This window comes from Ursus americanus, chromosome 1, assembly GCF_024610735.1.
Source record: "Ursus americanus isolate L20-20 chromosome 1, mUrsAme1.1.p, whole genome shotgun sequence".
In the NCBI taxonomy this organism is placed as follows: Eukaryota; Metazoa; Chordata; class Mammalia; order Carnivora; family Ursidae; genus Ursus; species Ursus americanus.
Genome location: NC_142127.1, coordinates 93,470,063 through 93,486,776, shown reverse-complemented (window position 1 = coordinate 93,486,776; position 16,714 = coordinate 93,470,063). Strand labels below are relative to the sequence as shown.

Below are 16,714 nucleotides of genomic sequence, written 5' to 3'. Positions count from 1 at the left end.
ATTTCTAGAGCTATATTAAATATAACTCATTGAAAAATCTATAGAACACAGGATGCTGGTGCGTAGGATTTTCCAAATTCAGTAACTACTCTCTTGTTTGGAAGACATTATAATATGCCACATGGCGTCAATAAAGTGATCTAATGTCAATTCTTGTTTTCCACTTTTGCTGCCCCAGATAGGATTCTGGGCCTAGGCCATCTGGACAGTGACCAAGAAAAGCAATTGGGACAACCCCTGAGGATTTTTGTCAAAGTGACTATGTTCTAGACTTGGATCTTTAATGGTTGGATCCATGCCATACTCATTTCCCTATTCCTATAACCCAGCAGAATGCCTAAATCATAGTCTTTATTATGGAAATAACATTGGAAAGAACTAGGTTCAAATCATACCTCTACCAGTCATGAGTGAGAAAACAGGGGCTGACTTATTTATTTCTGAATTTCAGTATTGTCTTCTGCAAAATGGAGATAAGAATAGCTATCGGTTGTAGAAGTTCAGACCACAGTGCTTAGAACATAATGGAACTCAATAAATGATATGTATTTATCATAGTATCACACAGTAGGCGGAAATTCAGTTACCCACATATGGCTCATTACTCTACCCACACCTGTAGCTGATGGAGCCAGTCCATCCCAGCAGCTGTCTCTTGACATCTCAATTGGAGTTTTTGAATGAGGTTTTGTGTGGATTTTGGATGATTAGCCTCAGGAAAGAGATAGACTTTCAGGCCTTAAAAGAACTATAGCTTCTGGTCCTTGTCAAAAAAGTTCAATTCCTGAACTGGCCTAGTCACGAGAGACTTCCTTGGGAGCTATCGAGACCTATGTTGAACCAATTCAACCTTTCAAGATTAAACTTGCAGAATTTTCTGGGGGCAGTGTTGATGATACCGGTTAGTTCAGCTGGCCACACAGAACTACTAGAGAACAAATTAGGTCAAATTCAGATCAGCTCAAATATTTATTAGGGTTAAATAAAGAAAATGTTATGTATATAAAGCTAACAAAAATATCAGCAAAAGAGCTGACATCATTGAGAGAGTGGTTGAGAAATGGGATTTTCAACCTTTTCTCTTTAACTTAGCACTTGACCTAGCTCTAAAAACTCATTATGAAGCACAAAAATATTGGATGAATTGGCCATAGGGTTTCAGTCTGAGACTGTATGAGTTCCATGTCAATCCACAGATGATGGTGGTCTGGTCATTTGGAAAAATCAAATATTTTCAAAAGGAGAGCAGAGAAAGAAGGAAGAGAGGAGGGAAAAATCAAGGGTCATTTTCCCCAAGATTGCTTGTTCCCTAATATTTTAAACTATTCCTATTTCCTTGAGGATTTCAAGAGTACTGTGGTTTACCTAACATAGTTAGAAATCATTTTAATAAAACCTGATAATGAAATATCTTAGGAAAGGCTTCTTTTCCCCGGAGGCTTTTTTCCCCTTGAAATTTTCCCTTGAATTTGTAGATGGAACCAAATGGCTCTCCACAGTGCTTCCCAAACACTTCTGGCTAACCTCTTTCTTAGTGCTTTCCAATTTATATCAAAATAAATAAAATAAAAGCTAACATACATATATAATTCATCTTTGTATCTGGCGCTTAGTAGGCAATGTAACTTATTGAATGGAAGAATCAGTAGCTGATTATTCATTTAACCGAGATATAAAGGGATCTCTTAGATTCTTTTCATAAAGTATATTTCAAAACATACAGTTTTTAGGAAACACCTCTTTAATAAAATAGTTAAAAATTCAGACTTACATGAATTATTAAAATAATCATGTTATCCGGCAAAGCAGAGTGCTGGTCATGAATTACAAATCTGAGAGGTTGGGAGTTAACTACTATGTTATTCCCTGGACCGGACACATTTATGAAAGGTATTCAATTCATCTGATTCCATAGAAAAAGAAAAATATTTATAGCTATTTCCTTTCAATTACAGACTAATTCCCATTACATATGTGTCACATTTTTCTCTAACAGTAAAAGAATCCATTTTTTATTTAATGGAAGTATTTTCATTAACATTCAACCTGTAAGCCTCCCTTTTTGAGACAGGTATTGTAAAAGATACCAACAGATTCATATAGAATTATCAACTAGTAGACCTGAAATCTTAGAAACACCTGCTTCAAAATTATATTGAAGCTCTAAAGCAAAATTCCAACTCATCAGAGCCTTAAAGTTTATTATCATACAAAAAAAGAGAGAAAACTTTCTTTTTTATTCAAATAAATGTGAGTTTAAAAACAATGCTCTTCTGGTCATGATATGAAATGTGACTTTTCATGTTAATAACGTGCCTTCCATTCCTTTTGTAGTATACCAGGGAATGGTAATGTAATTTCTCCGTGGGCAATGTAGAAAAAAAGTCCTTGTGTGTAAAACTTCTTTACAAGGACAAAAACAACAGCAACAAGAAACACTTATCACAAGATATTAGAACATAGATGAGATTATATTTCAATTAGCCATGTTTATCTGACAGATTTCTTTATTTCTAAGGGAAATTGTGCAGAGCATTTTAAGTCTCAAAAATTTTGGTGAAAGAAAAAAGAAAACTGCAATTTTTGCCACGAAAAGACAGGTGGCGTAAGCATGCAGCATTTTTCCCCCCCTTAAATATATAAAGTGATTATTTTCTCTCGGGTTCTTTGAAAAAAACTCGCTTGTGCTCGGGTTTGTGGCTGAGCCGGGTGACGTCAGTGTGGCAGTGCGGAGTCAGGCGCGGCGGCTCCCTATAAGCCAAGGAGCTGTCCGGGTGCTGAAACGGCCCGAGCAGCTCGCCCAGCGGACTGGGAGGAACATGCTGTAGATCTCTGCCTTATAAAAAGGAGGTAAGACTGCTTCTCCCTTTGATTTACTGGAAAGTTCTAAATTGCGTGTTCTTTCCTTAATTCCTAGCTGAGAAGAATAAGACCGTTTGGCAACCTTATACCTATAGAATAACTGAATAGCAACCTGATGCTTTTCCAATGTAAGGACAGTATATATGTACATAGAAAATCGAATCTATGATTTACATCACTTGCTGTTGGCTATTTATAACCATCATTCTATTTGGATAACCATATGTAAGAAGTGTGAAAAAGTTAAGGATTTTAGTGTCAATACCCATAATAATAATGTAAAGTTAACTAAGCATGATATTTTGTTTCTTTCCTTAATACATTGTTTCTTTTCTTAAAAACTAGATGCAAAGCCAGAGATACAATTTATATGTTTAATATTCTTAGCAGTAGGTTTCCAATCATTCAAAGGCTGTTAAACACATTAGTCATAGAGGCAACCAATTCTGGAACTAGTTCTTTTTTTCCTTTGATATTTACCTTACAAGAGCTCAAAATTAATAAACTGTATAAAATTATTTTCTGAATTGATATGCTCTGAAAGGGCTTACCTTGTTATTTCCTAGTTTTAGTCCCAGGAAAGTAAGATTAGAATTATCCTGAGTAGTTTTTTTTCTTTTATTGAGGGTACAATATTATCTTGGGTTATAGGTTGGATATGTCTATGAATTACAGAGAGTTGATAATTTTGAATTACCATGAGGAAAACCTTCATAACTGTGTAGCTATTATTACTATGTTTTAATTGAAAGAGGTTGTATAATATTTTGCCAAACGTCTTTAATGGGACACATTTCCTTTTTCTGTATCCTAACTAGTGGAATTGCTCAAATTAGATATATCCACCTATATTTGTCAATATTCCAGTCTTAACTTCAATAGAAAAGACATTTTAGCTTACAAAGCACTAGTTTAAATTGTACATAGGATATTAGAGCTGTTGAAACCTTCTTCAGTATATAGAAGACCTGCTACCTGGGAAAGAAATCCCTTGACTCTTACTCAAAGGCAGTAACTATGTCATCCAAACTGAAACCTTATATATGACCAAAGGATAGCATATGTTAGGCTGTGGTTTAAATACCTGCATTAAATATTCTGCCCCTATTCCACAGAAAAACCCATCTATAAGATAATGAATTTAAAGACAAGCACATGACTCATATGTTAAGAATACCCCAGGATAATGGTTTCGAAGAAAATAAGTTCATCAAGATTACTATTTCAAATGCCAATGTTGAAAATAGATAATCAAAGCTAAATTCATCCTGAAATAATATAAAGAAGAAATTATAATGTACTTTTATTTAAATCTAAAAATCTATGAATACATTTGTTATAGTAAGCATTAATTCATAGTAAATATTTCAGAAGTTTTCTCTGACATGCCGGTAAAGATTTTTTCTTTCAGTAAATTTAATGGTCTGATTAATGGGAATCATTTAAATAATTATATGTATTTATGTTAAAGAAATTTCTATAACTACAACCACTGTTACGTTCTAAAAACCGAAAGCATTACTTAAATACCAAATGATGAAAAATGATATTTTCTACAATTGATATCTAAGCTAACAGAGTATTGTACCCACAAAACTTAACCTTATATGTCACAAAACCATGATGCAAGTAAGATATGAACAAACTTGTGAGCTTTCCTCACATTTATTTGCAACAAAATTGCAAATATTAAAATAGTTTTTCCATGTTAGCAATGCTGAATGTAAAACATGTAAAAAAAATAACCCCCTTGCTAATTCGTATGTGAGATTATAAGGCATTGGAGGAAAAAATGAATGAAGATTTTTAAGTAGGAAGAATTCAACATATCGTCTGTGTTTATCTAAATTGGGAGTTACATAGTGGTTATTTTAAGATTTTCTAACAGTATGAGTCATTTAAGATTTCACAGGTCCACACCAAAATAGACACAGACATAAGTCAAGCTGAATCTGAACACTCACAAGTTCAGAAATAGACTGGTTAAGAAAACTTATGTTCTCTCTGTAGCATCTGTTATTATTTACTATGCATTCTTGAAGGCTGATGAAAAATATAACCATGATTACATTTTGTAAGACAGTCACAAATAAAATGATTAGAAGAAATATGGAATGCAGATATTTTAGAAGTTTACTTTTTCAGTATGTTTACACAGAAAGAAACTTCCCTAGGTTAGCCTACTAAACTGGACCAGAAAATGTTCTGGAGGTTATTAAGGCATAGAACTTTTAAAATTGTCAGTTGGGCTTTGTGTCAGAGTGAGAACAAGTTATTTCTGAAAAATGTATGTAAATAAGACTCATCCACAAGGCAATTCAGTATGATTGACATTAAGATGCTGTATTACTTCATCATATATAATGTCACTGCTGTGTTGTTTCTACAACAAAATTAGATGGACAATTCAGGAACTAAAACACATGATTTTTTATACAAGCTTAAGGAAATCATTAATGTGTGTGTATGTACGTGCATGTTTTAAATTAAGCCAACTAATTTTTTTTTTTGCCAATGATTTTAATAGGAATGCTATACAAAAGAACTAAAAATCATCTTGGAGATCTTTTTATTAAATAGACAATGAATACTAAAAAAACTAACTACATGTTTTGCAAATAAAAAAATAAAATTTGAGAAACCTGATATCAGTGTTTTTGTTATTATTTTAACAAAGAGAATGCCATACAAACTTGATGCAATTGGGTAACAATTTTGCTAGATTCCTGTAGTTAGCTTATGAGGGTTATATAGAAAATAGGTATGGCTTTTTAAAAGGGTCATCCTAAGTTTAATGTGAAATAATGTCTGCTAAACGTTTTCCCTCAATGGTCAGTTACTCCTTTTGCTATAATGTCTTCTAGTTTTTTATTTCTATTAACTCATATTTTCTATGCTTTAAGGACATCTTTCAAACATGGCAGAAGCTAAGACTCACCGGCTTGGAGCAGCCCTGTCTCTCATCCCTTTAATTTTCCTCATCTCCGGGGATGAAGCAGCTTCATTTCAGCGAAACCAGCTGCTTCAGAAGGAACCAGACCTCAGACTGGAAAATGTCCAAAAGTTTCCCAGTCCTGAAATGATCAGAGCTTTAGAATACATAGAAAAACTACGACAACAAGCTCACAAAGAAGAAAACAGCCCAGACTACAATCCCTACCAAGGTATCTCTATTCCACTTCAGAAAAAAGAAAATGGTGATGAAGGTCACTTGCCAGAAAATACAAAGGATTCCCTGAGTGAAGATGAGTGGATGAGGATAATACTTGAAGCTCTGAGACAGGCTGAGAATGAGCCTCAGTCTGCACCAAAAGAAAAACCCTATGCCTTGAATTCAGAAAAGAACTTTCCAATGGACATGCCTGATGATTACGAGACACAGCAGTGGCCAGAGAGGAAGCTCAAACACATGCGATTCCCTCCTATGTATGAAGAGAATTCCAGGGATAACCCCTTTAAACGCACAAATGAAATAGTAGAGGAACAATATACTCCTCAAAGTCTTGCCACACTGGAATCTGTGTTCCAAGAGCTGGGGAAACTGACGGGGCCAAACAACCAGAAGCGAGAGAGAGTTGATGAAGAGCAAAAACTTTACACAGATGATGAAGATGACATCTACAAGGCCAATAACATTGCCTATGAAGATGTGGTTGGGGGAGAAGATTGGAACCCAGTAGAAGAAAAGATAGAGAGTCAAACCCAGGAAGAGGTAAGAGACAGCAAAGAGAATGTAGAAAAAAATGAACAAATCAATGATGAAGTGAAGCGTTCAGGACAGCTGGGCCTCCAAGATGAAGATCTCCGGAAAGAGAGTAAAGACCAACTCTCAGATGATGTCTCCAAAGTAATTGCATATCTGAAAAGGTTAGTGAGTGCCGCAGGTAGTGGGAGGTCACAGAATGGGCAGAATGGGGAAAGAGCAACCAGGCTTTTTGAGAAACCACTTGATTCCCAGTCTATTTATCAACTGATTGAAATCTCAAGGAATTTACAGATACCCCCTGAAGACTTAATCGACATGCTGAAGACTGGAGAGAAGCCAAATGGATCAGTGGAACCAGAGCAGGAGCTTGAACTTCCTGTTGACCTAGACGACATCTCGGAGGTTGACGTAGACCGTCCAGACCTGTTCCAAAATAAAATGCTCTCCAAGAATGGCTACTCCAAAACACCTGGCCGTGCTGTGCCAGAGGCCCTACCAGATGGGCTCACCGTTGAGGACATTTTAAATCTTTTAGGGATGGAGAGTGCCGCAAACCAAAAACCTCCATATTTTTCAGGTCAGTATAACCGAGAGAAAGTTCTGCCACGACTCCCTTATGGTCCTGGAAGATCTAGAGCAAACCAGCTTCCCAAAGGTGCTTGGATGCCAGATGTGGAGAACAGGCAAATGGCATATGAAACCCTGAATGATAAGGATCAAGAATTAGGAGAATACTTGGCCAGGATGCTAGTGAAATACCCTGAGATCATGAATTCAAACCAGGTAAAGCGAGCTCCAAGTCTAGTGTCATCTGAAGATAACCTACAGGGCGAGGACCAAATCGAGCAGGCCATCAAAGAGCATTTGAATCAAGGCAGTTCTCAGGAGACTGACAAACTGGCCTCGGTAAGCAAAAGGCTCCCTGTGGGGCCCCCAAAGAATGACGATGCCCCAAACAGACAGTACTTGGATGAAGATCTGCTAATGAAAGTGCTGGAATACCTCAACCAAGAAAAGGCAGAAAAAGGAAGGGAGCATATTGCCAAGAGAGCAATGGAAAATATGTAAGAGTTTTCATTAATTTCCCTACTTTCTTCCTCCAACCCCAAGAAAACCCCAATATTTCTCTTTAGTGTGTTGACTTCTATCCTGTTAACACTGTAATATCTTTAAATGATGTACAGGCAGACGACTCCACTTCACTGGGGAATCTGCTTCACTTATTCTGAGCTGTTCTCTTGTGTATGGATATGTGTCAATGTTATGACTTCTGGATAAAAAAATTAATCATATCCCTTATTCAAGAAAGATATCTGTGATAGTGTTTAATAGTGTATTTAATGGCTGTGGCATTGTTGATGCTCACATATGATAAAGAGTGTCTTATAATTCTCTTGAAAGTTTTTAATATTTATTGAATTATTTTGTTACTGTCTGTAGTGTTTTGTGAAGTTCTGGAGCAAAAAAAAATAAAGCATTATAAATATATAGTTTTATTCATAAGGCCTTTTCTATTGTGTGTTTAACTGTTGATTAATAAATGTTATTTCTCGACAACTGTGGACTATTCATTCTGGAAAGCCAGAGACAATGACTATGGAGTCCAAAGAGAAAATCCTTATCTTCCACAGCCAACCCAGGTAAGAAATAATTGTAAATATATTATTATGCTATGTGCTTACAGAATGCAACATCCTCTAACAGCCCACTGCTTAACGCTTGCCTATGGCTTTCTCACATATATGATTTATGGAATAAGCCTTCTATTGTCATAGTTATACCTTGCACCCTTGATTTATAAATAAAGACATACATTTAAGTCGTCTATGCCCACAACCAGCTTTGGGGGGAAAAAAAGCTGCGTTCAGGGCAATCAGAAATAACTACAGACTTGGAAGTAAGCTACCTATTTCCAGATCACCCTCGTCCTCAGAAGACAAGGCTGATGCCTCTTTGTATGATTTGAGAGGGGCTAAAGGACCCTCAAACTGTCAGGTAAGTGAATGAGCACAGGCACAGTGGAAAACCCCAACTGCCTTCTCTTTTGTCCTAATGCTTGAGAGAATCCTGAGTGGGCTAGGCAGTGTGTGATTGTTACAACGTGTGTCATGTTGGGGAGTGATATCGGTGTCCTCACCTATCAACAGGGAATCAACAACAACAGCAAAGGCAGGAGCCTCAAGGAAAGATACATAGCAACCAAACAGTAAAGTCGTAAAAGAAACAAGGAAATAAATAATCACTATTTACTAGATACCTATTATGCACCAGGCCCTGTACTAAATACTTTACCTCATTTAGTCTGTCCTGCAACTGTCAAGGGTCTCTTATTATCACTGTTTTACATCAGGAGAAGCAACACTCAGAAAGGATAAGTAACTTTCCCAAAGTCACTTGGTGTTTTGAGTTACCAAAGCCTGAGTCCTTTACCACTTCACTACATTGTCTCTATGGGAAGAGCCCTGACAGCTGAGTTGGGACTTTGGAAGTGGGAGGGTGAGAGACTCATGAGGTCTTAGTGTGGTTTACTCCCAAGTGATGGCACCTGTGGTGTGTGTGTGTGTGTGTGTGTGTGTGTGTGTGTGTGTGTGTGTGAGCCAAGGGTAGGGAGAGGAGGTGATCCATGAATGGTCAGAAGGCAAAGAGAGGGCCTGCATACCTTGGAGAAAACACTGAATGTAGGTTTTTCAACTTTATAAATTTGCCTAGACTCTTTTCTAAATTATCACACAGTTTTGTAGAATTCTAGAATCTGTTAATTGGAAGAGACCTTAGAGGTAAATTACCTCTACAGTGTTTCTAATTAATAATTAATTAATACTCAATACTTTACTCAAATACTTTCAAAATAGAGACTAGCTCACCAGACAAAGCTATGAATTGAAGATGATGGAGAGATCCGGGATATTTGGGTGGCTTAAGGTCTAGGTACATACTATATGCCATGCTTGGTAGATGTACACATAAATCTTCCGCCCTTTATATATTCTCTTCAACTTGCTGTTCCATGCAGGAAGTCACTCCTAGGATCCTAAATCAACCCTGTGATTATTTCCCTGGCAACCCTAAGCAGGAATGAGAACTTGGCACATGACTCCACCCAACAAAACTACCCTCATTGTGAAGTTTGGACATTCTACCTAGAGGTTAGGAACCGAGCCCAAGTTACCAGACATGACACAGCTGATGACTCTCTAGGCTGGGATTTACACACGAATCAGTGGGATGTCAAACCCTGAACTCATTCTGCTACAATGTGATACTTTTTTTCCCTTAAAGTCTCAGACTTAAAATTCCATGATTCTCTAAGGATGACATTGCAGGCATCAAGATTGGCCATTGGGGAGCGACTTTAATTTGGGATGCATATTCTTTGCCTGACTTCTCCCCGACAGCAGTCAGCAAGCATCTCTGGCTTTTTGCAATACCACCATATCCCCAGCTACTGAGTCATCAGACTTATTTCTGATCCAGTGATTTTTTTCTTCATAAGTGCTTTAGTACATTGCTCGCTAGCAAAAGACAGAAAGCTCTAAGTACCATTTAAGGATGTAAATGACAAATTAGTTGGGATTAGAGCAACACAGCCTCTTTGTCTGCCCAGAAGCCTCCTTCAGCAGAAGTCAGGGAGTAGCTTGAGCCCTCCAAACAGATGCCCTCTGCAGGCAACTACGGCAAGAAGAAGAAATTGCCTGAGCACTAAGACTGTGCAGCTTGTAGGAGTCCATGCCTCCATTGGAAGTCAGATAGGAGCCCTGCAGTCTCTATGCTCTTGCCAAGATCCCCCACTACCAACCTGCTGTCCCCTTAGCACTCACAGCTGTTCCAGCCTACCTGCCTTGGGAACAACTAGGACAAATCTGATTGCTCCCTTTATGACAATTCCAAGGTATTCCTTATTTCCCACACTCAAACCCCATTAAACCTTGTATATCACCTTTTTTGACCCCAGTTCCTACTCTTTTCCATATTCTATGACATTTTTTATTATGCTTTTTGATACTCAAGGTCAGTCATCAGCATAATCCCCTGCATCCTCAACATTTTCTCAGAATATTCTCTTTATCTTCTTGCTCTAAAAGAAACTTACCTCTCTCCTCTGAGGTTGCTGCTGCCCCTGAAACTCTTCCTTGCTCCTTTTTGCTGCTTATGGGACATTTATTTTTCAACTTTGTTGGCGAGGAGTGCATGCGAATACACAGACATCTTTATTATTAGAGAAAATTATCTTAGATGCAGGTGAAAGTAAAACCAATTCAAATGAGATATATTCAAAACATAAACAGAGGGTTACAAAATCCAAGTAAAGATCAAACTAAAATGTTGGACATCCAGAACAGTTAGAATAATGGCCTTTCTTTTAAAAAATGAAATATATTGGACAAATAACATTGTGTAAATTTAAGCTGTACAACATATTGATTTGTTACTTTCATTGTCACATGTCATTCAGTCCTCACCCATTACCCCTTGCTGTTGCATTCATCCCCTGTACCAGGTTATTTCCCCCTCACTCTAAAGATAGTAGCTCCCGCTCGCTTCACTCTTTTTAGCACTGCTCCTTCATAATACTTGTCAATTTCAATATCCCTGAAGATGATCTTTCCAATCCTTTCCAGGCACCATCCTCCATCAGCTATTTTCTTGGAGGTCTTCCTCATAGCAATAACTGCGACCTAACCTAAATTTAAATCCTAAACATTTCACTCTAATAACTATCTTCTATATTTCCAGCACACTTCCACACCCACCAAAGAGATGTCATCCATGGATCCGGACATCTCTCCACTCTCTCCCATTCTCTTCATTCTTCCCCACCCACCTTGCCAGTCTTAAATCTCATGGTTCATCATTCTAGTTCTTGTAAACATTCTTAACTCCCTTCAGTCTTTCATATTTCATTGTAATTTCTTTGCTAATCTAGAAATTCTAGTCAAGTCTAATTCTCCACCCACTCTAACCTTCTCTCCTACAACTGACATGGCAGGTGAAAGACACACAACCACACTGATTTCATTTTAAATTCACGTCTACCGACCTCAAGCGGTCCATAACACTGCGCTGGAATTCTCATGTATCCCTTGTCTACTCAGAGTCTTTCCCCTTAGACAGTAATTTCATACTTTCCCTCTGTCCACAAATATTCAACCCTGTCTCCACAATCCATGTGCACACGATCATCTTGCTTCCTGTTTCACTGAGAAAAATGAAGCCATATCAAGAGAAGGTCTACCGAGGGGTGCCTGGGTAGCGCAGTCCTTAGGCGTCTGCTTTCGGCTCACGGCGTGATCCCGGCGTTTCGGGATCGAGTCCCACATCGGGCTCCTCCGCTGGGAGCCTGCTTCTTCCTCTCCCATCCCCCCTGCTGTGTTCCTGTCTCACTGGCTGTCTCTCTCTGTCAAATAAATAAATTAAAAAAAAATCTAAAAAAAAAAAAAAAAAAAAAAAGAGAAGATCTACCGAGTCCCACCTCCATTTTTTAGAAGATTTTATTTATTTGACAGAAAGAGAGAGAACGAGAGAGTGCACAAGCAAGGGGATTGGCAGGCAAAGGGAGAAGCAGGGTTGGAGTCCGATGTGGGGCTCAATCCCAGGACCCTGAGATGATGACCTGAGCCAAAGGCAGACGCTTAACTGAGCCACCCAGGCGCCGCCCCCCCCCCCCATCTCCATTTTTGCCTACCTGCCTACCTGTGTTACCATACATTCCCTGCTTTCCTGTTTTTTGTGGGTAACTGTACTTCCATTTTCATTAACCTCTCCACTTGTGCACTCAATTCTGCCCTCTTGCTTACTTGAGAAACTTGCTTCAGAAATTCTCCCCTTTTTTTGTGCATCAGCTTTGTTCTCTCTACTGGATGATCTTCTTCAGCATACAAATAGTTTGCAATTTCTTTCATCTGCAAAACCAATGAAACCCCTAAGCAAGCAAGAACCTTTCCTGACTCTGCCTTCCCTTACAATGCTTCATGCCTATTCTTCCCTTTAAAGAAAAACTCTTAGAGAGTTGCATGCACTTAACCAAATTCTTTCCTCACATGTCAAACCCCTTTCAGTCAGGTTTTTACTCCCACTTCTCCAAAGAAATGGCTCCTGTTGGGATCAGCAATGACCTCCATTTTGCAAGGTACAATGATCAATCTCAAGTCCCTATCTAACTTGTTCTAGCAGCATTTGGCACTGTTAAACACCATATCTTCTTGGTATTCAGGCCACTGCACTTGCCTGGCTCTCCCTCTATGTCACTGGCTACTCTTCTTCTTATCTTTTACTGTCCTTTTTTTTATCTCTTCAACCTCTGAACATTAGAGGATGGCACTCAGATCTTGGAACCCTTCTCTTTCCTGTCTGCACTCATTCCTTAGGTGAATCTGTATGTCCAGCCCATAATGTTTCTTGAACTCCACACTCATTAATTCAACTGTCTAGATGACATCCCCATTGGATATCCAATAGGTATCTCTCATGTAACTTGACCAAAGAAGAACTTCCGGTTTCCCTCTCCCTCTCCTTGGAAGAAGAACTTCCAGCTCCTCTCACAGACTTCTCCATCTGACTTTTTCATACCAAAACCCATGGTTCTACCCCTGACTCTTCTCTTTATCTTATAACTCATTCATGAGCTGGCATCCAATCTTGTTGTTTCCGCTTCAAAATATATCCACAGTCCATCTTCCTACCACCTCCACTATTACCAACATGCTACAAACCGTGATCATCTCTCACCTGGGTTATTGGAATATCCTCCTATTGGTTTTCCCTGCCTCCACTCTCTTTTCAATTCAATCTAAACACAGCAATCAACATGACCCAATTATAATCCAGATCAGATGATACCCAGGAGCAAGAGCCAAAGTTACTGCTATGATCTACAGGCACCTACCTGATCTGGATCTGAACTCATTTCCTAGAACTTTCTCCTTTCTATGGGCACTGGCCTCCTCAATTCCTGGAATATACCAAGCATACTCCCACCTAAAGACTTTTGCATTTGCTGTTTCCTCTTTCAGAAGGGCTATTTCCCTAAATATCTGCATGGTATTCTCCCTCACCTATTTCAAGTTTTTGGCACAAATATTGACTTCTCAATGCCACTCCTCCTCAAATTTCAACTCCTACATACTTCTTCTGTCTCCATTCCTTGCTTGACCCTTTCTCTTTACCACATACTACATTGAGCGTTCTTTTTTTTTTTTTTTTTTTTTAAACTAGGCTCCACACGCAGCATGGAGCCCAAGCTGGGGCTTGAACTCACCACCCTGAGTTCAAGACTTGAGCCAAGATCAAGAGCTGGACTGTTAACTGACTGAGCCACCCAGGGCCCCCCTACATCTAGCATTCTTAATTTATAGTGTTACCTTATTGCCCACTCCTCCACCACTAGAATGGGATCTCTCCGGAGGTAGTTACTGTTTGTTTTATCCGCGGTTGCACCCTTAGCTCCCTAGATTAGTAACTGGGACATAGAAAGTGCATAGGAACTAGTCATCAATGAAATTAATGAATTGGGAATGAGAGGCAAAAGTCTTGAAAGTAAAACAAGGTAAATCCCATTGAAGGCATAAACAGCAATTTTATTACACCAATACAGATTTAAGACCCACTTAATTTTTTTACAGAATGAAATTAATGAAATAAAATTCCTGATCCAGAGTTCAATATCCTCCTTTACCAAGTCTTTCATCTTTACCTAAAGGGAACATAGCAGGCGAACTGAAACTCAATTACCTCTGTGACTTAGCAGGAAGAGATAGGTAGAAGTTGTCAGCTTGTGACAAGTGGGTCCAGATATTTTTCCAACTTAAGCATTATCAGAAGGGCTGATGCCATGATTAGGCAATCCTCTAAGATGGCGTCGTTTTCTAGCACCACAAAATTATAGTTATTTTGGTATTTTTATCAATATAGGTGAGAATTATAGTTATTTTACTCCATACAAGAAAAAGATTACTGTTATTAGAAATGCTATGGAGATTAGTCACATGCTGATATAAGCTATGCCAGTGCGAATACGTAGCTACTACAGCCAACACTATTTATGCTGGGACTATTATTCCTGACAGTTGGAAGGCTAAGAAGCCCCGTGGGTTTTGATCAGGGAACTTCTGAAGGTTGAAAAGAACCAGGAACTGAAACGCCAGTGGAGTTTTCCTGGCGAGTTGAAGTCTTTTGATTTGGAACAAAGACGACAATTTGTCTGCAAGTGTTCAGACAGTATCTACCTTCTAGAGGGTTTATTGCAGCAATCCCCAGCGAGTTTTTCTGGAGGGCCAAACCCACATGTGTATTTATAGTTAATTTCCATATTATTTACATATGCCCATAGCCACTCTGTCTACTGTTCTCAGGACATTTTCAAGTAAAAAATGTATTGTTGGTACCTTGAGGTTTGTTCTTTTGTCAGACTCTTGTTTTCCTTGAAGTCCTTTCATTAAATTATCATTGATGTGACTTCTGGATATCACTGGGGAACAGTGGGCGCTGGGGTGGAAGGATTGGGTGAAGAATGGGCTATAGTCTGTGCTTAAGACCTAATGATGGAAGAGCACCTTGGTTCTTTCCGTTGCTCAAACACATATTTATGTCTCGATGCTTTTGCTTCCTCTGTCTGATGGACTCTTCCAACATTATAGTCATTCTTCCAGGTTTACTGCCTCCATTAAGAGTGCACTGATTACTGTTTTTCTTTGGCTTTCACAGTGATTTTCCTTTACCTTCACTGCAATGTTTATTTCTCTTTTTGTGCTGTATAGCCGTGGTTAGTCATGTTGATCTGTCTGCCTCATCTGTTGAATTATAAGCTCTGAAGTCAGGAACCTGCTCTGAATATCCTCTCAATATATTCTACAATGCCCACCTCTGTCTCTTTCAAGTGAGCTACTCAATAGACATGTGGTGAATAAACGAACAGATGTTATCAAGCATAGCTTCTTCTTTGTTGTTTTGTGCTTTATGGAGTCTATGCTTATGCCCCTGTACCCTCAGCTCATTTAGTACCAAAAAGTGAAGTGAACTGCCTACAGCACATCCCACATGGTCATCTGAAGGCACTCTTTGACCTTGGTGTTTTCAGCACACCTGAAATCTCAGAATGGTGCCATGGGTTATGCTTTAAAGAATATCTAATTTAATATTCAACTTAATTTGAGTTTGAGTCCAACCCTAGATTCCCACATAGGCATCCTTTTTTAGCTGGCATTTTTCTAATCCTGAGATCTAGAGACACTCAAGAGCTTGCTGTTTCAAACAATTAAGTTTTTGCACATGTATGATAGGGTGAATTTGGACAACCACATACTAATCTAGGTTTTCTAATGTTGGCTGGAGTGTCAATTCCTATATCACAGCTCAAAGACCATTCAGATTTCAGTTCTGGAAAGTCCTCTGACCTACCCAGGCATTGGAACATTTCCTTGGAGAAGAAGCTTTCAGGCTAACAAACAAAACAAAACAAAACAAAACAAAACAAAACAAAACAAAACTGTGTCAAATCCTGGCTTTGCTACTTTATTTGGTCAGGCACTTAATCTGCCTGGATCTGAGGTCAGGGTTACATTTACCTTATAGGGCTATTACAAGGATTGATCAGTAAAGTGTGCAAAGTGGCTTTACAGTGCCCAGAACAAAGTAGTTTCTAGATATATGGCAGAACTTCCCAATCAATTAATCAACAACTATTATTAACTGTTTGCAATATTGCAACCTAGTATTAGACATTATGCAAAAAGAGGGATATAAGGGGTGTACATAATGTATTCCCACAAAAATAGACCATGTTGTGAAAGCACTTTTCCTCCATTTACAAACAAGATTACTTCTCCTGCTGCAGCTATTTTAAGAAAGTGCTTTGTGATGAAGCAACAAGTTCTGACTCCATCTGTCATGGGTTCCAATTTAACTGGGGCCATTTCATGGGAACCGAAATGTTCAGAAGTCCGTAGGTGGCATAAACCAACACTTGGGGTTTATTTTAAGCTAAAAATCCCAATTCATGCTAAAGTTCAGGGAAAACTGACGTGATCAAGTTCCAACTTCATAAGATTGTCCTTTCGACACACTGCTCCAAATCCCATCTTTTCTTAACAATGAATTTTCAATGAGATGATAAAGACTTTAATTTTGCTTTTATTTGTTTTCTACATCCTA

General features: G+C 38.5%; 1 protein-coding gene across 1 annotated transcript; it reads left to right on the top strand.

Moving 5' to 3' along the window:
- The first annotated feature begins 2,767 nt into the window (after positions 1-2,767).
- SCG2 (secretogranin II) lies at positions 2,768-8,056 on the top strand. The gene is made up of 2 exons (XM_045775311.2): positions 2,768-2,850; positions 5,766-8,056. Exon 2 carries the CDS (start codon positions 5,780-5,782, stop codon positions 7,634-7,636), a length of 1,857 nt encoding a protein of 618 aa, XP_045631267.2. The 5' UTR covers positions 2,768-2,850; positions 5,766-5,779; the 3' UTR covers positions 7,637-8,056.
- Positions 8,057-16,714: the final 8,658 nt, after the last annotated feature.